The following is a 20,997-nucleotide window of genomic DNA, read 5'->3' as shown; positions in this document are numbered from 1 at the left end:
TTTGTACAGTTGTATATGTAGGAGGTATGGTATACCAAAAGCCAACTGACAGTAACATACAAGCTAGGATGATTAATCCGAACACTCCATAAAACAAACAGCTTAACTGTCTGCAATTCATTCCCAAGATGAAGCTTCAGCTGTGCACAGAACCATCAGCTTCCAGGGTGGTGGGAGCAAGGCTCTGAGCACGTTGTCTCCTCAGGGTTTAAACCCAGATGGGCGTTCAGTCCTTGCAGAGATTTGACATCTCTAACAGAGGTATAGATTGACGCTAATTTAGGAATATAAGGGTAGTGGCTTAAAAGCTGGTTGATAGCAGTTTTTCCTCCATGTGTGATGTTGTGATGCCATTTTACCCAAGCATAAGCCAGATTTTGAGGAAGGATCATTCAACCATGTGGTAAAGTCCAAGCACCATTTAGACCCATGTAGTCCCCTTCCTGTTATACCATTTATTTTCTTTCTTGGAATAGTGAAGGGGCTCGCTACAGAGACTGAGGACAGTGTCAGGGACTATCTCATGTTGAACTTCCAGGTTTTGTCTTAAATTATTTTCTCCAAGGTGGAGCCCTTGGCTGCTAATTTTGCCACTTCATCTGCCTTGTGATTTCTGAGGATAATAGTCTTTTACTATTGGTGCCCTTTGCAATGGGTAACAGCGACCTTTCTAGGCTTCCAAATTGCAGTCAGGAGTTTAGAGATTTCATCCTCATTTTTAGTTTTCCTTCGGCCATGAGAAGTCCACTCTCTGTATACAGCATTCTGTGGACATGAACAGTGGTGAAAGCATACATTGAGTCAGTATAAATGTTTACTTTCTTTCCTTTCACCCAGTTGAGAGCTTCTATCAGAGCCCATAATTTGGCTCACTGAACAGATCAGTTTGGAGGAAGAGGCCTGGCTAGGAGCACCTCTTCTGCAGTAACAATAGCACACCCAGCTTAATGTTTCCCATCCTTGACTGAGCTACTGCCAGCCATAAACAGGGTATACTCAGCACCACACAAGGGTTCCATCTTCAGTTCTGGTCAACTTGCAAAAAGTTCATCAGTCAAGGATAGACAGTAGTGGTTGTGGGGGCCAAGTTCAATGGGTTAAAAAAAAGGTAGCTGGATTCAGAAGTTTGGTCAATTGAAAAGTGAGTCGGGAATTTTCACAAAGCAGTTCTTGATATTGAGTGACATGGCTACTGGAAAGCCAATGATGTCTTCAACTGTTAAGTAACTCTAGAACAGCATGCAGCACTTACCTATCAGATTTTGAACTAAGGTCACTTTGTCAGCTTCCTTAATCAGGAGGATGGCTGCTGCCAGTGCTCTCAGGCAGGGAAGCCACCCCTTAGTGACAGAGTCTAAGTCTTTTGACAAATATGCGATAGGCCTCTCCCAAGGGCCAATCTTTAGGGGGCAGGACCCCTGATGCTACATGTCTCTATTTGTCTACAAACAGGTTGAAGGGTCTGGTTACAGCAGCAATGCCCAGAGCTGGGGCTATCAATAGTGCTTGTTTTATGGTCTCGAAGGATTCAATTTATTCTAAAGTCCAATTTAACAATTCTTTTTCATTGCCCTTCCCTGTTAGCATGTCATACAGGAGCAGAGTCTTTTCAGCAAATTCTGGTATCTATATATGGCAGACTCCTGCAGCCTCCAGAAATTCTCTAAGCTGTCTTTTATTTTCAGGTCTTGGGATGGAGCAAATGACTTTCGTTCTCTCTGAGCCAAGGCATTTGAGTCCTTTTTCTATGTCAAAACCTAGGTAACACACTTTGGACTTGCATATTTCAGCCTTCTTCCAGGAGACTTTATAGGCTGTGGCCAATAAGTAGAGAAGGGCTTCCAGCAGTAAAATTCATTCAGATTGCAAATCAGCAAATCATCTACATATTTGTAGCAAGGTGTAGTTGTAATCAGCATCTAGAACTTGGGCCAGATCAGTGGCTAGTGTTTACCTGAAGAGCATGGGGGAGTTCTTGAATCACTGCAGGAGATGAGTCCAGGTAAGTTGGCCTTTTCATCCTGTCTCTGGTTCCTCCCACTCAAAAGCAAACAATGGGCTGACTGATAGGTGTGACCCGTAGATAGAAGAAAGCATCTTTTAAATCTAGACAGGTGAATGAGGCAACAGCAGGGAGGAAGCAGACCCACAAGGGCATAAGGATTGGGAACCACTAAGTACAGAGTCACAGTGGCACAGGTGATAGCACAGAGATCCTATACTGGCCAATAGTCTCCACTGGGCTGTCTCACTGGGAGATTGACAGTCTACCAGGATTCCAAATGGTTTCAAATGAGAGATGTGGGGCTGGATGCCAAGCTGAGCCTCTCATAGCACTGGGTACTCCTTAACAGCAATGGGAATTGCAGTGGGACAGAGTTCAATCACCAAAGGGGCATGGTTGATAGGAAGCCCAGGGTGAGTCCTCTGCTCACACTCCTGGAAACAAATCTAAAAATTCAGGGTTCTGACTATCAGGCATTTCAGGCTGATGCAGATGCCACTTTTTCCTGAGGTACAGTTAGAGTCAGTGGACAGTGAACCCAAGTGTAAGGGAGGCTGGCTGGTTTGTAGTGAAGGAAATCATTGCTTCCAACTTGGAAAGGAGGTCATGTCCCAGGAGAGGGATAGGGCACTTAGGCATATACAGGAATTGATGTTTGATAAAGTATCCACTAATCTCACAAGATTTGCTTTGACAGAATTTCTTTTCAGTGGGGACTCAAGCGGAGCCAATGACTTAAATTTGCCGAGAGGTCAAGAGAGCAACAGGCTGAGTTACAACTGAATGTTCAGCCCCACTGTCCACCATAAAAATCATAGGTTTTGCTGGGCATGGTGGTGCACACCTGTAATCCCAGCACTTGGGAGGCTGAGGCAGGAGGATCATTGTGAGTTCGAGGCCAGCCTGGGCTACAAAGTGAGCTCAAGGCCAGCCTGAATTGCCTCGTGAGACCCTGTCTCAAAAAAAAAACCCTCATAGGTCCCCCCGCCGACCGATTCTGACAATGACCATGGGTTCCTGGGAGCCCAGTCTGATAGAGCCCAGTCTGGCCTACTCATTGTCACCGAAGGGGAGGAGAGGTTCAGGCTGGGGTGGGCCTGGATAGTCAGGTTTCTTTGTGTGCCTCAGGTGGAGGAGGCATTTATCTTTCCAGTGTCCAAACTGTTTGCAACAAGCACACTGGTCAGTTGTCCAGGAATAGGACCTGCTGCTAGTCTCAGGCCATGTAGCTTGAGGCTGTGTACCTTCAGATCAGCTGTGATGACATGGTTGATGGAGTCCCTCAGGAACAGGCTTTCCCAGTACAGGGGCTAGGAGGGCAGCATTTTGGTAGGCCTGGTGGTCTGTTTCACATCATTGTTCTTTCTTTTCCTCCTATTCCCAATTAACAAATACCTTTTGAGCTACTAGGAATAATTGAGTGGCATTCATACCAGCAAACCCATCAATCTTTTGATCTTTTTTCTGATGTCTGAGGCTGATTGTGTAATGAAGACTGCATTAACCATTTGTGGATTTTCAGGTGTCTTGGGGTCAAATGCAAAGTAGGTTTGGTAAGCCTCAGAGTCTTTCATAAAATTTGGCTGGACTTTTGTTGGGCTCCTGGGAGACTTCAGGTAATTTTACACATATTTACTGGCTTTTTGCCTCCTTCCTTTAGGTGTACAAGGAGGGCATTGTGGTACTGATCCAAGGCTGTACATCCCTCTACTGCATTATGGTTCCAATTTAGCCATCCTCAGGGTAGGGTTGTGTTCACAAGCATCAGGATCAACCATGGTGGCAGTGACTCAAGCTCTCAGCCAGGCTCAAGCCATGTCCAGAATGCGAATATTTTCTTTTGTACTGAAGAGAGTCAGGAGGAGATGTAGGCAGTCATCCCATGTCAGTAGGTGGGTCTAGAAGACGGATGTGAGGCTGTCTGTCATTGCTTGAGGTTTCTCTGAATAGGACAGGGTATGATGTTTCCAATTTAGGAGATCAATGGAGCTAAATGGCTCATAATACATCGAAGGCGGTTGGTTGGGTACACCTCCCTGAGTTCCAGGGTAGACATGAAGCAATAGTTAGAGATGTGGTGGAACCTTAAACTGAGTGGCAGAGCAGAGGCAATGGCTGATAGGACTGACAGCATTTTTGTCCATGTTGACAGCACCTGATGAGAAATCACTCTGGGGACTGCTGGCATGGAGCTACGGAATCTGGAATAGCAGGAAGCCGCAGTAGATGTAGACCTCCAGACTGTGGTAAAAATTCCAGAGCAGAAGCTTGGGTAGGCAGCATGGGTCCAGTGGAATCAGGAATAACTGATGGAACTGAGGGACCACCAGAGGGCGCAGCTGGAGCAGGTAAAAATGTGTGTGGTTTATGTGATGGCAGCAGTGGCAGCAGTGCTGTGGAGCCTGGGAGGATGCACTGTGGCAGCAATAGCCCTGGTTGCAGTGGCAGTGTGGAATATGGAAGGGAAGAGCCCCTGGCAGGGTAGCGCTAGGTCAACAGTAGGGGCACCGAGGCTGGCTGGGCAGCTTGGGGTCAGTGAGTGTAAGGAGGAGGCAGGTCTGACTTGGGGTCCTCTGGCAGGACAGGATAAAGTCTCTCTGGCTTGGGTTGAACTTGGGAGCCTCTTATATGGCTTTGTGAGTCTGTTTTGACAATCAGGATGGCCTTTTGTAATGTCAGATGCAGGTGCACAGCCAAGGTGGGAGGGTTTGGCACAGGTGGAGCCAGAAGTCAATACAAGGGAACTGGTTGGGATGGCCTTGATCGTCAGGCTCTGTTACTTTGTTCTAGATTTGATGGATAATTTCAACATTAATTGTTCGCTCTGACGGCCAGCTGGGGTAAAGGCTTGGCTATTCAGTTTCACAAAAGGCACGGAGCTTCAGGGGTTTCACTTTTACTCCACAGAGTCAGAAAATTCTCTCTTGAAGTTTTTTAACATCCAATCAAGGACTGTGGGGTTACTCTGGCTGGCAACCATTCTTTCTTTTTGCCTACGTGTGTGTAGTGTGCCCCTGAACAATGGTACAATAGTTAAAGAGTGAGTGCCCCTCAGAGAGAGATCAAGTGCTTGCCAGTTCTAGCTGCTCCCCTCATGAGAAGGTGGGTCCATCTTGGCATTAGGTGCACCTGTATTCCCGGGCCGGCTCAGACACCCCACTACAGAGGCTGAGTCACCACTTAGCCATATGATACAACCACAGAACCACAGAAATCTGACCCACTCAAACTCTATAGCTCTGGAGCCCTGGAGGGACTCTGCACCATGAAGCACAGAACAGACTACTGCTTTCATCATCCTTCACACAATCATCCAACAGGCATTCAGATGTTAAACATTCCCTCCCTGGGGATCCTGACCAATGAGGGGTGATCAGTCCCCCCTTTACTTGAATTGGGTAGAACCAAACTAATTTGGGGCACCCCAGGGGTCTTACTTTATCCTTTGACCAGACCACACCAGACAAGCATTCTCCCCATTTCTGGGTCCAGAGAGCCACAAGTGGCAAGAGGAGGAATTCATCTCCAGTCCTCCAAGGGGAATTTAAGAAATCTCTGAGGGTGTGCCTTCCCACTGGGGGACCAGAACATTCCCCACTCCTTCCTCAAGGGCTTCAGCCAGGGGCTAAGTGGTCAGCATGGTTGGCTCCCCAATCCAGGGAACCAAAATGTTTTAGCAGTTACAGCTTGTTATGGTTGATACACTGTGTCAACTTGGGGAGTCTAGAGGTTTGGCTAAGTGACTCAGCAGGAAGCCAGGGTGCTTACTTTGTATACATCCTGAGCCTGTGGAAGAGGAGGGCAGGGGGATTATGAGAGAGCTACAGGCCCCTTAGGTGGGGGCAGCCTGTTTACAATGTAAAGGAGGGAAAGAAGCTGCTTCCCGCGATTCCTCCCTTTTGCTCTGGCTGCTTTGCTCTTAGGCTGCCATGCCCCCCTTTGGTCTTGTTGCTTTGCTGTGTTCAGCTGCCATGAATGTTTGCCCTCTGCCATGTGCCACTCTGCCCCAGATCCAGCCAAGCATGGACTGAAACCTCCACAAACTGTAAGTTAAATAAACCTTTCCTTCCTTCATTTTGGGCACTGGGTGTTTTGTCTCAGCAAGGAAAGAAAAGTAACCAAGACACAGTTCATAAAAAAAGAAGTGTTTACAGCTCTCAGGAGGTGTTTACAGCTCCTAGAAAGTGTTTACAGCTCCCAATAAGCATTGCAGCAGACCAAGATCAACAAACAAGTAGTGCCCAGCGTTTTGGAGGTAGGTAGATATACCACTTTATTCACATTGGCAGGCTTAGTTGTGATCCTTCACCAAAGAGCCAGAGCAAGATTTTTATAGGATTTACAACCAAGCAATGGCAACAATATTTGCCATTAGTTGATTAGACAGGAAGTTACACTGAATTTCACCTTTTCAGCATATAACTAAGATAAATTACATGTTACATGATTGGTCAAGAAAGTTACACTGAATTCCACCTTCTTAGCATATAACTAAGACAAGTTAGAGGTACATGACTGGCCAAGAAAGTTACACTGAATTCCACCTGCTTAGCATACAGTGGAGACAGGGGCAAGAGGTTACATCAGTTCAGGAAAAACAGAAACTTAAAGAATAAAAGGTTTATTGAAGGCCAGAAAGAGGGATGCTGAAGAGGTGGGGGGGCTCCTGTCTGGGAGCAAGTGTTTTTTCTGCTTTATTAACAGATAGATTTAGTTACTACCTGGTGAAAAGTCCAACTGTTATAAAATGCCAAGTCATGTCTCTTGCTATTCTAGAGCTGTGAGATGAAACTGACAGAGCTTTGGCAGGTAAATGAGAAAAAAATTCACAGAGTTCCCAGACATCTGGTTTGAGCAAAGGATGCTCAGAACAGGAACTATATTTCTGAAACAACTAGGCAGTGTGGGAAGTGCTTAACATGATTATTTAACTTTATCCTCACAACTTCAACAAGTATTAGTGCTGACCCAAATTACAAAAGAAAAAAATTAGATTGGAAAAGGTTAAATATTTGTGAGAAAATTGAGTCTATAGAGCCAGGAGCTCAAGAGAGAAAAAGGAAACTTTATTTAATGCCAGCAGACCCAGGAGTCGTTTTAAAGACTGGGCCCTGAGTACAAAAAGGGCAGCAAGTACGAAGTTGCAGAAGCTAAGATAAGCTTAACTGAAGGCCATGGTACATTGGGTAGCTTGTGGCGAGCACAACTGCATATAGCAAAGTTGTTCTTAGCACATTCACAGAAATTTCAGTTTGATAACAAATCCTATAGTTTAGCAAAGTTCAGTGGCAGAGAACAAAATGGTTGTTGCTGTACTGGACAAAATGACTGCAGTTAGGTCAGGATTTCTGTTTTAAAATAACCTGCCCAAACTCACAAAGTACTGGATTTAAGACCTTTCCTGGAACCTCAAGGGCTAGGTCCTTTCCACAATAGCAAACTTCTAATATCCATGATATTTGTTTGACATCTAAGCTGAAACATACAATTTTCCATCACAGAATTTACAAGTGATACTAAAACAACATCCAGGCAGCTGCCAGGGTTTCATTGTGATTAAATGCAGTTAAATCATGTGAGCATCTTTTGACATTACTGCCTGGCAAGTCACCTTTTAAAACAGTACTGCATTTGTTGGGTTGTTCTTAAATTATTTTTAGAGAGGATGTCAGACCTTTAATACATGTCAGAAAATTTGCAATTCTTACCACACACTTTTTACAGCCTCAATGCAGTGACAGCAGAAATCTTGCAGTTTGGTGTTTCAAAAAAAATTGAAATGAGGCACTGTAGTTTCATAAAAAGCATCACTATGATATACCTTTGGCAGAAAAAAACAAATTCCTCACATGCAGAGAGCAGAATAACTAGATCTAGGGACAAAATGTTCCCACTTTATTCTATATTCATCAGATCACATCACTGACACTGGGTAACAAATTTAATGAGAATGATCAACTAGATTACAGCTACCAAAGAGTAAGATTTAAACATGGATTTGTGGGCCTTATCTATAAAGCTTCTGATTCACTGGGTCTGAAGCCAAGGCCTAGAAACCTTTCTGAAAAGTTTGTATTTTTTTTTATTCATCAAACACATATAAGACCATACAAAATATACATGTGAATATGAAGAACTAATATAATCAACTCTATATATCCACTCAGTTAAAATACACTAGAATCTTACAGGCTCCCTGATTCCAATACCCTTCCTCTGCTGAGGTTAATTATTATGTTGATTTCTGTATTAATCATTTTCTTGCATTACTTTTTAATTTTACCTCTAGCATGTAACATATGTATCCCTAAATAATACAATTTTAGTTTTGAAAAAATGAATAGAAATCAAAAGCCTAGATACACAAAGTCAGGAGTATCCTTCTAAGTAAAGATAAGACAGAGACATATAGGGCAAAATCTGAACAAAACCTCTGTGACTGTCCAATTTCAGTGTCTCAGAAAATCAACGCATTTCCTCTCTGAAAAAGTGAACAAAGGCATGAGCCTTGGAAAAAACAACCAGTGTGAGAAGTAAGCCACTGCAGAATGCTGCTATGGAATGAACAGCAGGATCACAAGCAGAAGAGCAGGCTACTGCTGTGCATTTCTTGTTTGTAAGTCCACCATGGCTATCCACAAGGACAAGCTCACCAGGGAATTCTGTCCTCTGGTTAAAAACAGGGCAGGAAGCAGCTTGGGGATTACTGCTTCCAACATGTCTGTCTTGACTCACAACCCTCTTATCTGGAGTAGTTGCCTTCTTTATCAGATACACAGCGGATATCTTGGTAACTGTCTAGCATGATTCTGGGGATCCCACTCATCTCTCTCCTGAGTAGGATCTCTTGCTTCCTGTATCCCATATCGTCTTCTTTTTTAGTTTACCTTCTACTTGATATTTCCCACCCTCCAACTGCTTTTAATAAAGAGGAAAGGAAGCCAGCCATAGCCATGGTGGCACATGCCTGTAATCCAGCACTTAGGAGACTGAGGCAGAGAAGGATCACTGTATGTTCAAGGCCAGCCAAGGTTACAAACTAATTTCAAGACCAGTCTAAATTACATAGCAAGATACCATCTCAATCAATCAAATAAAGAAATCAGGGGAAGTAAATGTTTTAAGATTTTGCATGCCTGAAAATACTTAATTCTGGGGTTTTTGTTCTTGTTTTTTGGGGGGTCAAGTTCTCACTATGTAGTACAGGCTGGCCTTAAACTCACAATGTAGCCTAGATTGGCCTTAAACTTGCAGCGATCCTCCTGCCCTCAGCATGCACCACTATACCCAGCTGAAAATACTTAATTCTAACTGACCATCATTTGACTACAGAGTCTGCTCCCCCCAAAAGTATACATCAGGAAAAGAAAAACTTGTGTAAATATTGTACTACTAAATTTATCAAGACATCATCAGATTAATACAAGTTACTCTGGATGCTACAATTAACAAGAGGTACTCAAAGTGGTGGCCATTACCTTCCAGACATTTATTAGTACAATGAACTGCTGAAGTGTGTATATATTTTCTTGGGTGGACTCTATAATTCTAAGTTTAAAATTATTTACCTTCAGAATTTTAAAGACACTGGGCTATAGTTTTCTCTCCAGGTTGCTGCAGAGAAATCCAAATCCACTCTGATTCAGGATCCTTTATTTGTGACTGTTTTCTTTCACACTAGAATTACCTCTTTGTCACCACCCCTACCCAGCCTGTGTCCTAAAATTTCCTAATGAAGAGTCATAATATGGGTATATTATCAAGGTATATTCCTCAAATACAGTAAGGTAATCCTCTGGTATTTCCTTAATGATTAAGATTGGAAAACTAAAAGACCTTGTAAATGAACTTGTGGTTGAGGTGGAGGACTAGGCACTTCAATGTCTTTTGTCTAGGGCTGCCCAGAAATCCCCAAGTATACAGAAATCTACCATGTTCTGTGGTCCTGTGGAAATCAGAGTGTGAAAGGACCACTGTTCTCAAACTCACTTCCTCCTTTATTTTCAGTTTGACAGGAACTATATTTCTTTGCAAATACTGAACAGATAACTAATATTCAGGACTTGGGAATAAGAAAATTTAGATTTCAAAAAAAAAGTGATAAGACTACACTTTTTATAAGACTTCACGTAGGTGTTTTAAAGTAATGATAAATGACAAAACAAACAGTAAATCACTTTTCTGTGATAAGATTATACTAAAAGTTTCAAAACTTTCATGTTAGAAATAAAGATGTAATAATAACTCCATGGCTTATTATTATTATAAACCAATATACCCTGATAAGATTATATACTAAGAAAACAAGAAAAAATTATTTCTGATACAGACACTGGATACTAGAAGACATTAAAAAAGAAACAAAAAATAAATGCCAAATTAAAAATCATTGAAATTGAAAGATAATAACATATTTAGAATGTATCATTTTTTGCACCCCCCCCCCCCAGTACTTGGGAATCAAACCTACAGCATATTTCACCACTGAAGTCTATCCCCAGATCTTTTCATGTTAAAACGGAGTTTCACTAAGTTGCCCAGCTTGGCCTAAAACTTGCCATCCTCCTGCCTCAGCCTCCTAAGTAACTGGGATTACAAGCATGTACTACAGCACACCTAGCCAGAAATTATTATTCTCAAAATGAAATTTTAAAACATAACATGTATTACTTGCTTTTTCCAATAGACTTGATCTTTGTTTCAGAACAAAATATTCTAGAGATATAGAAAAAAATTCACTTATTTTGTTATTGATCAAATAAAAACTGCCTCAGTGATAAGACTACATGTTCCTTCCTATAAACTTTTTTTTTTTACTTTTTTAACAAACTATTTTGTCTGCTTATCCTGATTTTAGTTTGCCTTTGAAATCAATATTGGTTTTACTAATTCAAATTTTAGAACAAGTTCTCATTTCACATTGGTGTATTCCACAAAAACATTCTCATCTTTTTCTCCTGCAATTTCTCTATTTTTGGATCTATTCTAAAATATTTGGAAAGGCTACAGTCTACAGTGAATAGTCCAAATTGAAAAACACTAGCAAACATTATTGGGTAATATTTACATGTATTACATTTGGAGCTCAGAGGAAGGGTAACAATACTATACAGAATAGGATGTCACATTACCAATTTTAGGACTTACGTTGCTTCAACACTGATTATCTTGAAATACCAAGATAGGATGTATATGAAGTACATTATACATACAAACTTCTTAATATTTTATTTTAGTTGTCAGAATAATTCACCATTCCCAGTAGATGGAGCACAGAAACACATTTATAAGATGGCCATAGTGACAAGCGACTGATTAGAACCCAATGCTTATCTCCTAAGTGCTCCTGCCTCAGTTCCCAGACACGTACACCCCACTGCCAGCGTGTCCTGCTCACGTGTCACTTGATGTCAGTGGAGATCTTAGAACCAATTTTTCCCCCACACAGAATCTGCACTCGGATGTATATTCATCCCTAGATTCAGTTGGAGTTGAAAACTGACCACACAATATATTCCAGAGAGCTACGAAAATGTCTCTACAAGCCACAAATTTTAACATACTAATAAGCATTTTTCATTACTTGAAATGTATGCTGGCTTAAAAACAGGCCTCTCTATATCTATTCTCCCTATCCCCTCCAATCAGGGACAAAGAGGATACCAGAGTGGTTAGGGCACAGTAAAAAAAGGGAAAAGTTGCATGAAAAAAGTTGTAATGGTAAGCAGAGACCAGAAGATGGCAGAGATGGAGAAATGTTGTGGGTCAGATGAAATGTTTGAGTTTTTTTTCCTAAATATAATGGTAAGTAATAGAAAAATTTCAAGCAAGAGAGTGACAGGATGAGATGTTACATATTTTGGAATGGCTGTTGTTGGAAAAAGAGACGTAGTAATACATCTTGGCGTACCAATTAAGCAAGCAATATCCAAGTGAAAAGTAATGGTAGTTTGGAGATAATGATGGAGTGCTGATGAAGTGACCACATTTGAGAATATTTAGGAGGTAGAATCAAGAAAATATTGAGAGGGCTTAAAGATATCCCCAGAAAACTCGCATGCACACTTGGATAAATGACAATACCAATCCCTGGGGAAGCATATGTTGCCAGACATAAGCTAACATTGTAAAGTACAGGGAATCTCTTTTCTGGATGGGTCAGGGAAACCTTTAAGTCCTATAAGTGCAAATGTCTCACAAGCTCCACTTCATCATACTTCTCACTAAAATCCCACTAATATTTATTTTAGTTGTCAGAATAATTCACTATCACCAGTAGATAGAGCATGGGGACACATTTGTAAGATGGCAACAGTGACAAGCAACTGATTAGATCCCGATGCTTATCTCCTAAGTGCTCCTGCCTCAGCTCCCAGACATGTATACCCCAGTAAGCTTTAACTCAGGACACTGGCACTAAGTGGACATATGTTCTGCTTGCTGATGTTACCAGTTGCCAGAGACGCTACAGAAGATGTTGTAGACAAGACACACATATACAACATCTGAAGCAAAAAACATCTGATCAGATTCTATGACTCACATTTATCTATAACAGGAGTTATTCTTACAACTACAGAAAGAGTTAATTCTGCAAACATTTAAAATCATTCAAAAACCAACACAAGCATTCAGGAGGCTGAGGGAGGAGGATTGCTGTGAGTTTGAGGCCAGCCTGGGATACAAAGTGAGTCCAAGGTCAGTCTGAACTGCATAGTGAGACCCTGTCTTAAAAAGACAAAAATAAAGCAAAAACAATAAAACCAACATGCTTAGAAAGAGTCTGGGATACAAAGTGAGTCCAAGGTCAGCCTGAACTGCATAGTGAGACCCTGTCTTAAAAAGACAAAAATAAAGCAAAACCCCCAAAGCCCCCCATAAATATATAAAGGAATACCTTTTATTTTTAGAATGTTTTGCTAGGAACATTATAAGAATTGGATATATTTTAGAATAGATCCAAAAAATAGATTCTTGAGTTAAATGTCAGTTCCTACTTAACTGTCTTACTTTTCTGACATAAAAACAGCAACCATTTTCCAGCTGACACAACCAGTCTTTACTGATGTCCTATGATAGCAACACTGATGCCTGCTGGAAGATATCACTAACACAATGTTTTTATTCCTAATCACTTTTATGAATTTCTGGGATAAAAACAATGAAGATGCTGTTTATTTTATCCTTTGTAGACCATCACATTCAGATAAAACCCTAGTAAAGAGGAAAGGGATGCAACTTTGCTATTTTCCAAAATAAAAACCATAAAACATACTTACTTTTTGGTTTTAGTTACTGGGATGAGGGAAAGGTGTGACCATGAGAGAGTACCAGGGAGTTCCTGAGGAGTGGCAACTTTGAGTATCCTGATTGCAGAGAATTATACTACTCTGTGTAAGAGTTACAACTCATAGTACCTTACACCAAAGAGAAAGAGTTTTACTCTATGATGACGTTTAGAAAGACAGATAAAGAGTTAAAAGAACAAAAATACTTCATGCACATCTTACAGGAAAGGAATTTTAAGTACTGTGTACAGTATTTACATAAAATTCAACAGTTTTGGGGGGGCAGGTGGCACATACCTGTAATCCCAGTTACTTGAGAGGCTGAGGCAAGAGGACTGCAACTTTGAGGCCAACCTGGGTAACTTCTCAAGACCCTGTTAATCAATCAATTAATCAATCAATCAATAAATAAATAGGACTGGGGCTATCACTCAATAGTAGAATCCCCCTCAGGTTCACCCCTCAGTATTGGAAAAGGAAATTTAACAGTTTTGCAACTTCGAGCTCAAAGGCCTGAGGCCCAAATAAATCAGAAAGTTTGTACTATGACTTTAAATGTGGACATGGAAGGGTTTCAAAGGGATCCCAAGGTACACAAAAATTCAATCATTTTATTCCTAGTACAGGAAGATATGATAAAAAGGCCTTTTTTTTATTCTATTGTGTTTTGTCTCCCACACAAAGCTGGGGCATAATCTGTCAAAGTTGGGTGCTTAGCATTTATATTATCTTAGTATCTGCTGGGTGTTGAGGAAGTCATGCAAGAATCTATGTGATATCAAACTTCCAAGAGATCCAAGATACTGTCAGTACCTTGACAGTGTGCTGGTCAATGACAAATGCCACAAGATGTCAAGAGCCCCAAGACCATAAGAAAGCAAATTACCAAGAGTGACAGTCCAGATGAAAAACAAGACATAGAGAGTGAAAGTCATTAATATACTTGTTCCCTCCATCTCTGCTGGTAACATTGTCTAGGTTACATTTCTCTTACTGCTGAGACAAAATACCTGACACCCAAAATTAAGGAAGGAAAAGTTTATTTAGCTTACAGTTTATGGAGGTTTCAGTCCACACTGGGCTGGTTCCAAGGCAGAATGGCACATGGAAGCGGGTAAGCGTTCATGGCAGCAGAACACAGCAAAGCAACAAGAACAAAAGAGAGGAATGGAGGCAAGCGCCCTCTTCCTCTCCTTTACATATACAAACTATTGGCCCCAGGGCAGTGTAGCACTCATGTCCATAATCAATCAAACTCTAAAGCCCACCCCATGACCACATGAGGCTTTGAGGGGACACCCAGAACCAACCATAACAAACATGCTTGCTCTTTATAATTTATATGGGATATAACAGTGACTGGGAGCTTTTAAAAGATATAACAACTGGAGGGAGAGGGGATTAATGAAGGTGGACCCCAAAAACCTTTCTGCTTGTCCTTAGAACTTAGTCTGTCCCTAGTATATGGCAGGCAACAAGAGATCTCAGTATTCTAAACTCTGCTTGAGCCACACTGTCTGTTTTTCTACATTTTTCTGTAAACCCAGGAAGGCCACTTCTATGGAGAGGGAACCCAGTATCCACAACTTAACAGTTCTAATGACAGAAGAGTGGGGAAAGATACAGTCATGAAATTTAATAACAGTCATTTCCGACTTGACTATTTAATAATATGGCTAACTCTGTACTGGGCAAGGCAAGCCTGCCTGTCAGAAGGAGCAGTAGTTTCAGCATGGCAGAGTAACAGCCACAGACGCCAACTAGAGCAACAATCCACAGACCTTTGGATTGCCCACAAACAGAACAAAATATACAAGTTCACAAAGTTCTCTTCATTTTAGAATCTAATGGGTAAGTGGTTTAAAAAAAAAAAACAGAACACATTATGGGAAAAGAAAATGAGAACCTAGACCATAAAGACATTTAGTTTTTGAGAAACTATCCAGGTAAATGTTTTAGTCTGAATTCTAATAATTTCAAAACCTAAAGATCTCCCTTCAGCTAGAAAGTGACTCTTTAAATTTATATATTTAGAAAAGTAAATGTGATGATACATGCCTAAGTTACATGATTCATTTAAATATCATATTTTATGTAAATACAAAAAATGTTGAACCATATAGGTAGTTCCCCCAAAATTAAAAGAATTCTCTATGATCCTGCAATTCCACTTCTAGCTATGCATCTAAAAGAACTAAAAGCAGGAACTTAACAGTGTATTTTATACCAATGTTTACAGCAGTGCTGGTCACAAGAGCCAAAAGATGACAATAATGCAAATGCAGACCCACTAATGAAAAGGACAAGCAAAATGTGCTCTATACTACAATGGCACATAAGTCAACCTTTACAATGAAGGAATGGGGCTGGGGATTTAGCTCAGCGGCCCAGCACCTGCCTGGCAAGCACAAGGTCATGAGTTCAATTCCTAGTACCGGAGGGGGGAAAATAAAATAAAATAAAATGAAGGAATGTTGGCACATGCTACAATATAAATGACCTCTGAAGTTCTTACCTAAATGAAATAGACCAGACACAAAAGGACAAATACTTTATGATTCCACTTATAGGAAATACCTGGATGTTATGGTTGACCACTGTATCAACTTGAGTCTAGAAGCCTAACTAAGTAACTCAGCAGTTCTTCATCCTGGGGTGAAAAGGACGTGCCCTTTCTTCTCTAGGATGTTGTTCACTGTGTCAACTTGAGAAGTTTAAAAGTTCAACAAAGTGATTCAGCAGGGGCCAGGGTCCTTACTTTGCACTCATCCTGAGCCTGTGCAGCAAGTGGGCACAGAGACTGCGTGGGCGGGTAGCAGGTATAGGATATAAGAGAGGAAAAAAGGCTTGCTTCCCCCCTTTTTTGCTCTTGTTGCTTTTCCTTGTCTTCTGCCTGCACTGCTGCCCCTGTGCCATTCCACCCTGCCTCAGATTCAGCTGATTATGGACTGAAACCTCCACAAACTGTAAGTTACATAAACCTTTCCTCCCTTCATTTTGGGCATCAGGTATTTTGTCTCAGCAATGACAGAAAAGTAACCAAGACACTGGATTCGTCAAATTCATAGACAGAAAAGAGAACTGCAGTTACTAGGGGCTGGAAAGAGGAAAGAACAGAGTTCCAGTTTAAGAAAAGTAAAAGTATTCTGGTGATAGATGGTGGTGATGGTTGCATAACAATATGAATGTACTTAATGCAACCAAATTGCACACTTAATAATGGTTAAAATCATACCTTTTTATATCTCAACACAATTAAAAATACTAATAATAATCAACACCGAAGTGGAAACACAGAGTCTTACTCAGGCTATGAGAAGGAAATGAGATCCTGGACATTAAACCAATTTCCCTTGAGAGCTATATATATGTACCTTTCTTCAGATTTTCAGAATTCCTATGATTCTTAGACTAATGAAATGAGAAAAACAAATATTAAAACAAAGTTAACAGTTTTATTAAACTACTTTCCCCAGCATATGCCAAATAATAAAGAACAGTATAATTACACTCATGCTCTGCACACATTAAATCTTCAAATAAATGTCAGCTGACATAATATAAGGGCTTAAAAATTGGTGACCAACTACCCAACATGGTTCTCACAAATCTAATCATGTTAAACATGAACAACAGAATAACTTCTTGGAGCCTGCTTGAAACAGAAAATAAAATGAACAAATCTGAAGCAGACTATATTATATTTTTTAAGAAAGAGAGAAAGGGAGGCATCAATGTCTCAAACAATTAATACTTTAAGGTTAAATATAATTATCAGGGACTCATACGCAGGGAAGTGTTACGTCAGTTTCTGTTATTATAATTTAAAAACAATACCCCCAACTATCACACAGAGGGCTTTTAAAGTTAAGAGACGAACAATTCAGACTACACAAATATGTGAAACATCAGAAATAATAAAAAGATATTAAACAAAGCCAACAGGCAAGTATACTGAAAATATATGCCATATTTCCCACATTCAACGAGTTAATATCCTTACAGAAACAACTACTAATCAGTAAGAAAAGGCAAAACTTGATAAACAATGGACAAATTATATGAAGAGTGTTCCCCTCAGTCTTCACAACATTTTGTCCTGGACCTGGGCCTTCCACATAAAAGCTGTTGGGAAACACCACTCTCAAAATTATACCCACACACCTATAATGAAGTCGCCAGAGAGTAAAAACTACTTTCATATCTCTTTCATCTTAAGGGACTACAACACAATCTAAAAGACTGTCATGTATCTGGCAAGTAACCTGTATCTAAAATATATACAGAATTCTTGCACCCCCGCCATAATAAAAAATTGTAATTTTAAAATGGACAGTGGATCTGAATACACATTTTTCCAAAAAAGATACATAAATGGGCAATAAATATATGCAAGTCAGGATAAAGCAAATCAAAACCTCAATGACACATACTTCATATCCAAAAAAGGATGACTTAATTGAACCAAAAGACAGACTGTGACCAACTGTTGGCCAGGAATGAAAAAATGAGGATCCTACCATATGCTGGAGTGAATGTAAAATGATACAACTACTATGAAGAAGTCTAGAAATTCCTCAAAATGTTAAACACAGTTATCACATGACCCAGCAATTTCACCTCTAGCCACATAACCAAGAGAAATGAAAACATGATGTCCAAACAAAAACTTGTACACGAATGTTCATAGCATTGTTTGTAAGAGCCAAAAGCTGGAAACAACCCAAAACTCCACCACTGACCAATAGTCTATCCCTACGTGAAATATCTTCCAGTAATAAAACGAAAAAAAGCACTGATACAATGGATAAACATGACTGTTAGGTGGAAAAAGCCAGTTGAAAAAGATCATGTATTGCATGGTTCCATCTACATGAACTACCCAGATCAGGCAAATTATATAATAGTACACACATACATACTACATTATACACAGTGCTTAGGGCTTAGGATGGGGAGTACGGGTAGGAAAATCAGAAGACTGACAAAATTGGTATAAGGTTTCCTTTTGGGGATGATGAAAGTGTTCTAAAATTGTGATGATGGTTGTACTAACGATAAGCGGTTTTATGAATGCACTAAAGCTTACTGTGCAATTCTAAATGTGTGAATTCTACGCAGTATGTGACCAGTATGTCGCTAACGCGGGTATTTTTAAAGCACTATAAAATTACTTGAAATTACACAGAGCACTCAAATAGACACTTATAAATATATATACATATATATACAGACACACACACACACGCATCGCTTCCTACACTGACAAACGCCTGTGCAGTCAGCTCTGGCTGGGTGTCCCATTCCTCCAGTACTAACCCACTGGGCGTGAACATTCATTCCTGCAAACACGAGGCCGTGACCCTGCAAGGTGCGGGCCACCGTCGGTCCGCGCGCGTTAGGCTCGCTGCCGGAAAGGGACTTCTCTGAAGGACTCCCCGGGTCAGAAGCCCTCGCGAACGCGGCCACCGAACTGCTGGAACAAGGTTTTAGGGCGAGAGAGACCGAAAGTACCGCTGTCGGGGAGCTCTAACCTGTGCGCTATGGGTGGGCGAAGTCGCGGAGAACGCGAGGACTGCGGCCCGGGAAAAATTAGTGGCATACGCCGCACGCCTGCGGGAACACTCGAGACTTCCGGCGTCGCCCGCTCGCGGAGCTAGAGCGTCGACCCGTCGACCCTCGGGCTGTCGGGACGGACTTCCGGGTCTCAAAACCAGCCGGGATCTTTGGACCCGCTGGTGTGGGACTGAGGTTGCCTAGGTTCCGTGGCTGTGGCTTCTCAGAATTACCTGGGGGAAGCGTTTGCCTCCTCCAGCCCCTGCCTTTTTTTCCCTCTACCGTCGCACTTTAAATCCCGCTGAAACTATATCATTTATAAGTTTGTTATGAGGATGTAAATAGTGTCTGGCACTATGTATGTGCTCAATAAATGTTAGCTGTTATTTTCATCTTGATCATTCTGCTGTCATCAACACTGTTATCGTCATCACTCACGGTTTAAAGGTCAGGCTTTAATCCAAGTACCTTTCCTCCAGTGAGTAGTGAGTAATCATGCTTAGCCTAAAGCAGTGGTCTTAGAATTCTTGATCTCGTATTTTTCTCAGGGGGGAAAAGACTACATGTCTCTGCTATCTTGGTATTGGTGTATTATACATACTCTAAAACTTTGACAAGAAGTTCTTTTCTCATCACACAATTCGGTTGCCATACATACATTCCATCACTTCGGAGTCCACTGGCTAAATGAGCACATTATCAGAAAGACCTACTATTAAACTCTGAATCCTCAGAATGGATTGGTTTTGTTGTGGTGGTGGGTTTTTTGTTTGTTTGTTTGTTTTGCTTTTTTGTGGAACTGGGGATTGAACCCAGGGAGTGATGAACCCAGGCCTTTTTATTTTTTAAGTCTGAGAAATTTGCTAAATTGTCCAGGCTGACCTTAATTTAGGATTGCCCTGCCTCAGCCTTCCTCCTGACAGATTTGTGCCACCAAGGCAGGCAGAATGATTCTTATATGAAGGAAGAAATAATAGAAACTAATCAGAGTTTGATGTACTTGAAATATTGGGACTCACTGAACATTTCTCACCTGAAAGGAAATGAAGAAGTGGGCATCCAATAAAGAAAATGTGATATTTATGTGCAATGGAGTATTACTCTGCAATAAAGACAGATAAACTTGAGTCATTTGTAGGAAAATGGGTGCCCCTTGAGACCATAATCTTAAGTGAAATAAATCTGACACACAAGTTTAAATATTGCATTCTCTTGTGTGAGAAATGTAAATAAGGAGCAGAATGGAGGATAGATGCTGGGAAGTAGGAAGAATATGTTTAAATGGGAAGGGAAACAAGAGGAGAAAGGGAAAAAGAAAGAGAATGGAAGGAAAAAATGGAAACAAACTTCTGTACATGGGCAGAGGAAGAAAAGTAAAGGGAGGGGAGTGAATGGGAAAGAAAGAATTACGATATATTATGTACAGGTACAAATTCCCTATGATGAATGTGACCAATATGTATGGCAAATATGTACTAATAAAAAATAAAGTTAGAAAAAGAAATAGCTATCCATATCAAAACTAAATAATAAGAAAATAGGCAGACATTGACCGATGTCTACTTCTCTAGCATTGACTGTTGACTGCTTAATGTTTTAGAGAGATAAAGGCTGCAATGTGTTGTATAGATGTGATTTTTTTTTTGTAGAAAATGTTTAATTGATTACCATTGGAAGTCACAAAAAGAAAATACTGCAGTCCCATATCTATAAATACACATGTATTTATATATAATATACATTATATATAATATACAAGCATGTACAAATCCAAGAATTGAGACCTCTGTTTTAATCTCATTTTTCTTTTGCATATTTAGTACCTTTGCTTCTCAGTTAAAGAAACATCTTGGTCAATCCTTCTAAGTCAGAGCTTAATGGTATGTTACAGGCTTTCACCCCCAGAGACAATGAATAGTGTATCAAACTCTAATAGTGTTCTTAGCATATTCCACGTGTAGTGTTTCACTTATGTTGGTGTGCAAAATCAGACAATTGATTATGTTCTCTTTTTTTTTGGCAGACTTTAACTATTTTTTCATAGTTTTAATAGCCATAACTAACATAAGCTTCACCTTCTGTATCAGTATAACCAAAATGCATATTTTCTTTCCTTTCTTAGATGTTTTCATGTTTTGAATAGTCTTT

General features: G+C 40.5%; 1 protein-coding gene across 1 annotated transcript in view; it reads right to left on the bottom strand.

Moving 5' to 3' along the window:
* LOC102011844 (cytochrome c oxidase assembly factor 1 homolog) overlaps positions 1 to 18,821 on the bottom strand; it is a 102,276-nt gene extending 83,455 nt beyond the window's left edge. The window contains exon 1 of the mRNA XM_005397712.1: positions 18,613 to 18,821. Coding sequence (XP_005397769.1) covers positions 18,613 to 18,633 — 21 coding nt within the window. The 5' untranslated portion in view covers positions 18,634 to 18,821. The remainder of the gene's footprint in view (positions 1 to 18,612) is intronic.
* Positions 18,822 to 20,997: the final 2,176 nt, after the last annotated feature.

Source organism: Chinchilla lanigera, unplaced genomic scaffold, assembly GCF_000276665.1.
Source record: "Chinchilla lanigera isolate Chin_1 unplaced genomic scaffold, ChiLan1.0 scaffold00059, whole genome shotgun sequence".
Classification (NCBI taxonomy): Eukaryota; Metazoa; Chordata; class Mammalia; order Rodentia; family Chinchillidae; genus Chinchilla; species Chinchilla lanigera.
Note: the sequence above shows the minus strand (reverse complement) of the source record. Positions and strands in the feature narration are given on the sequence as shown.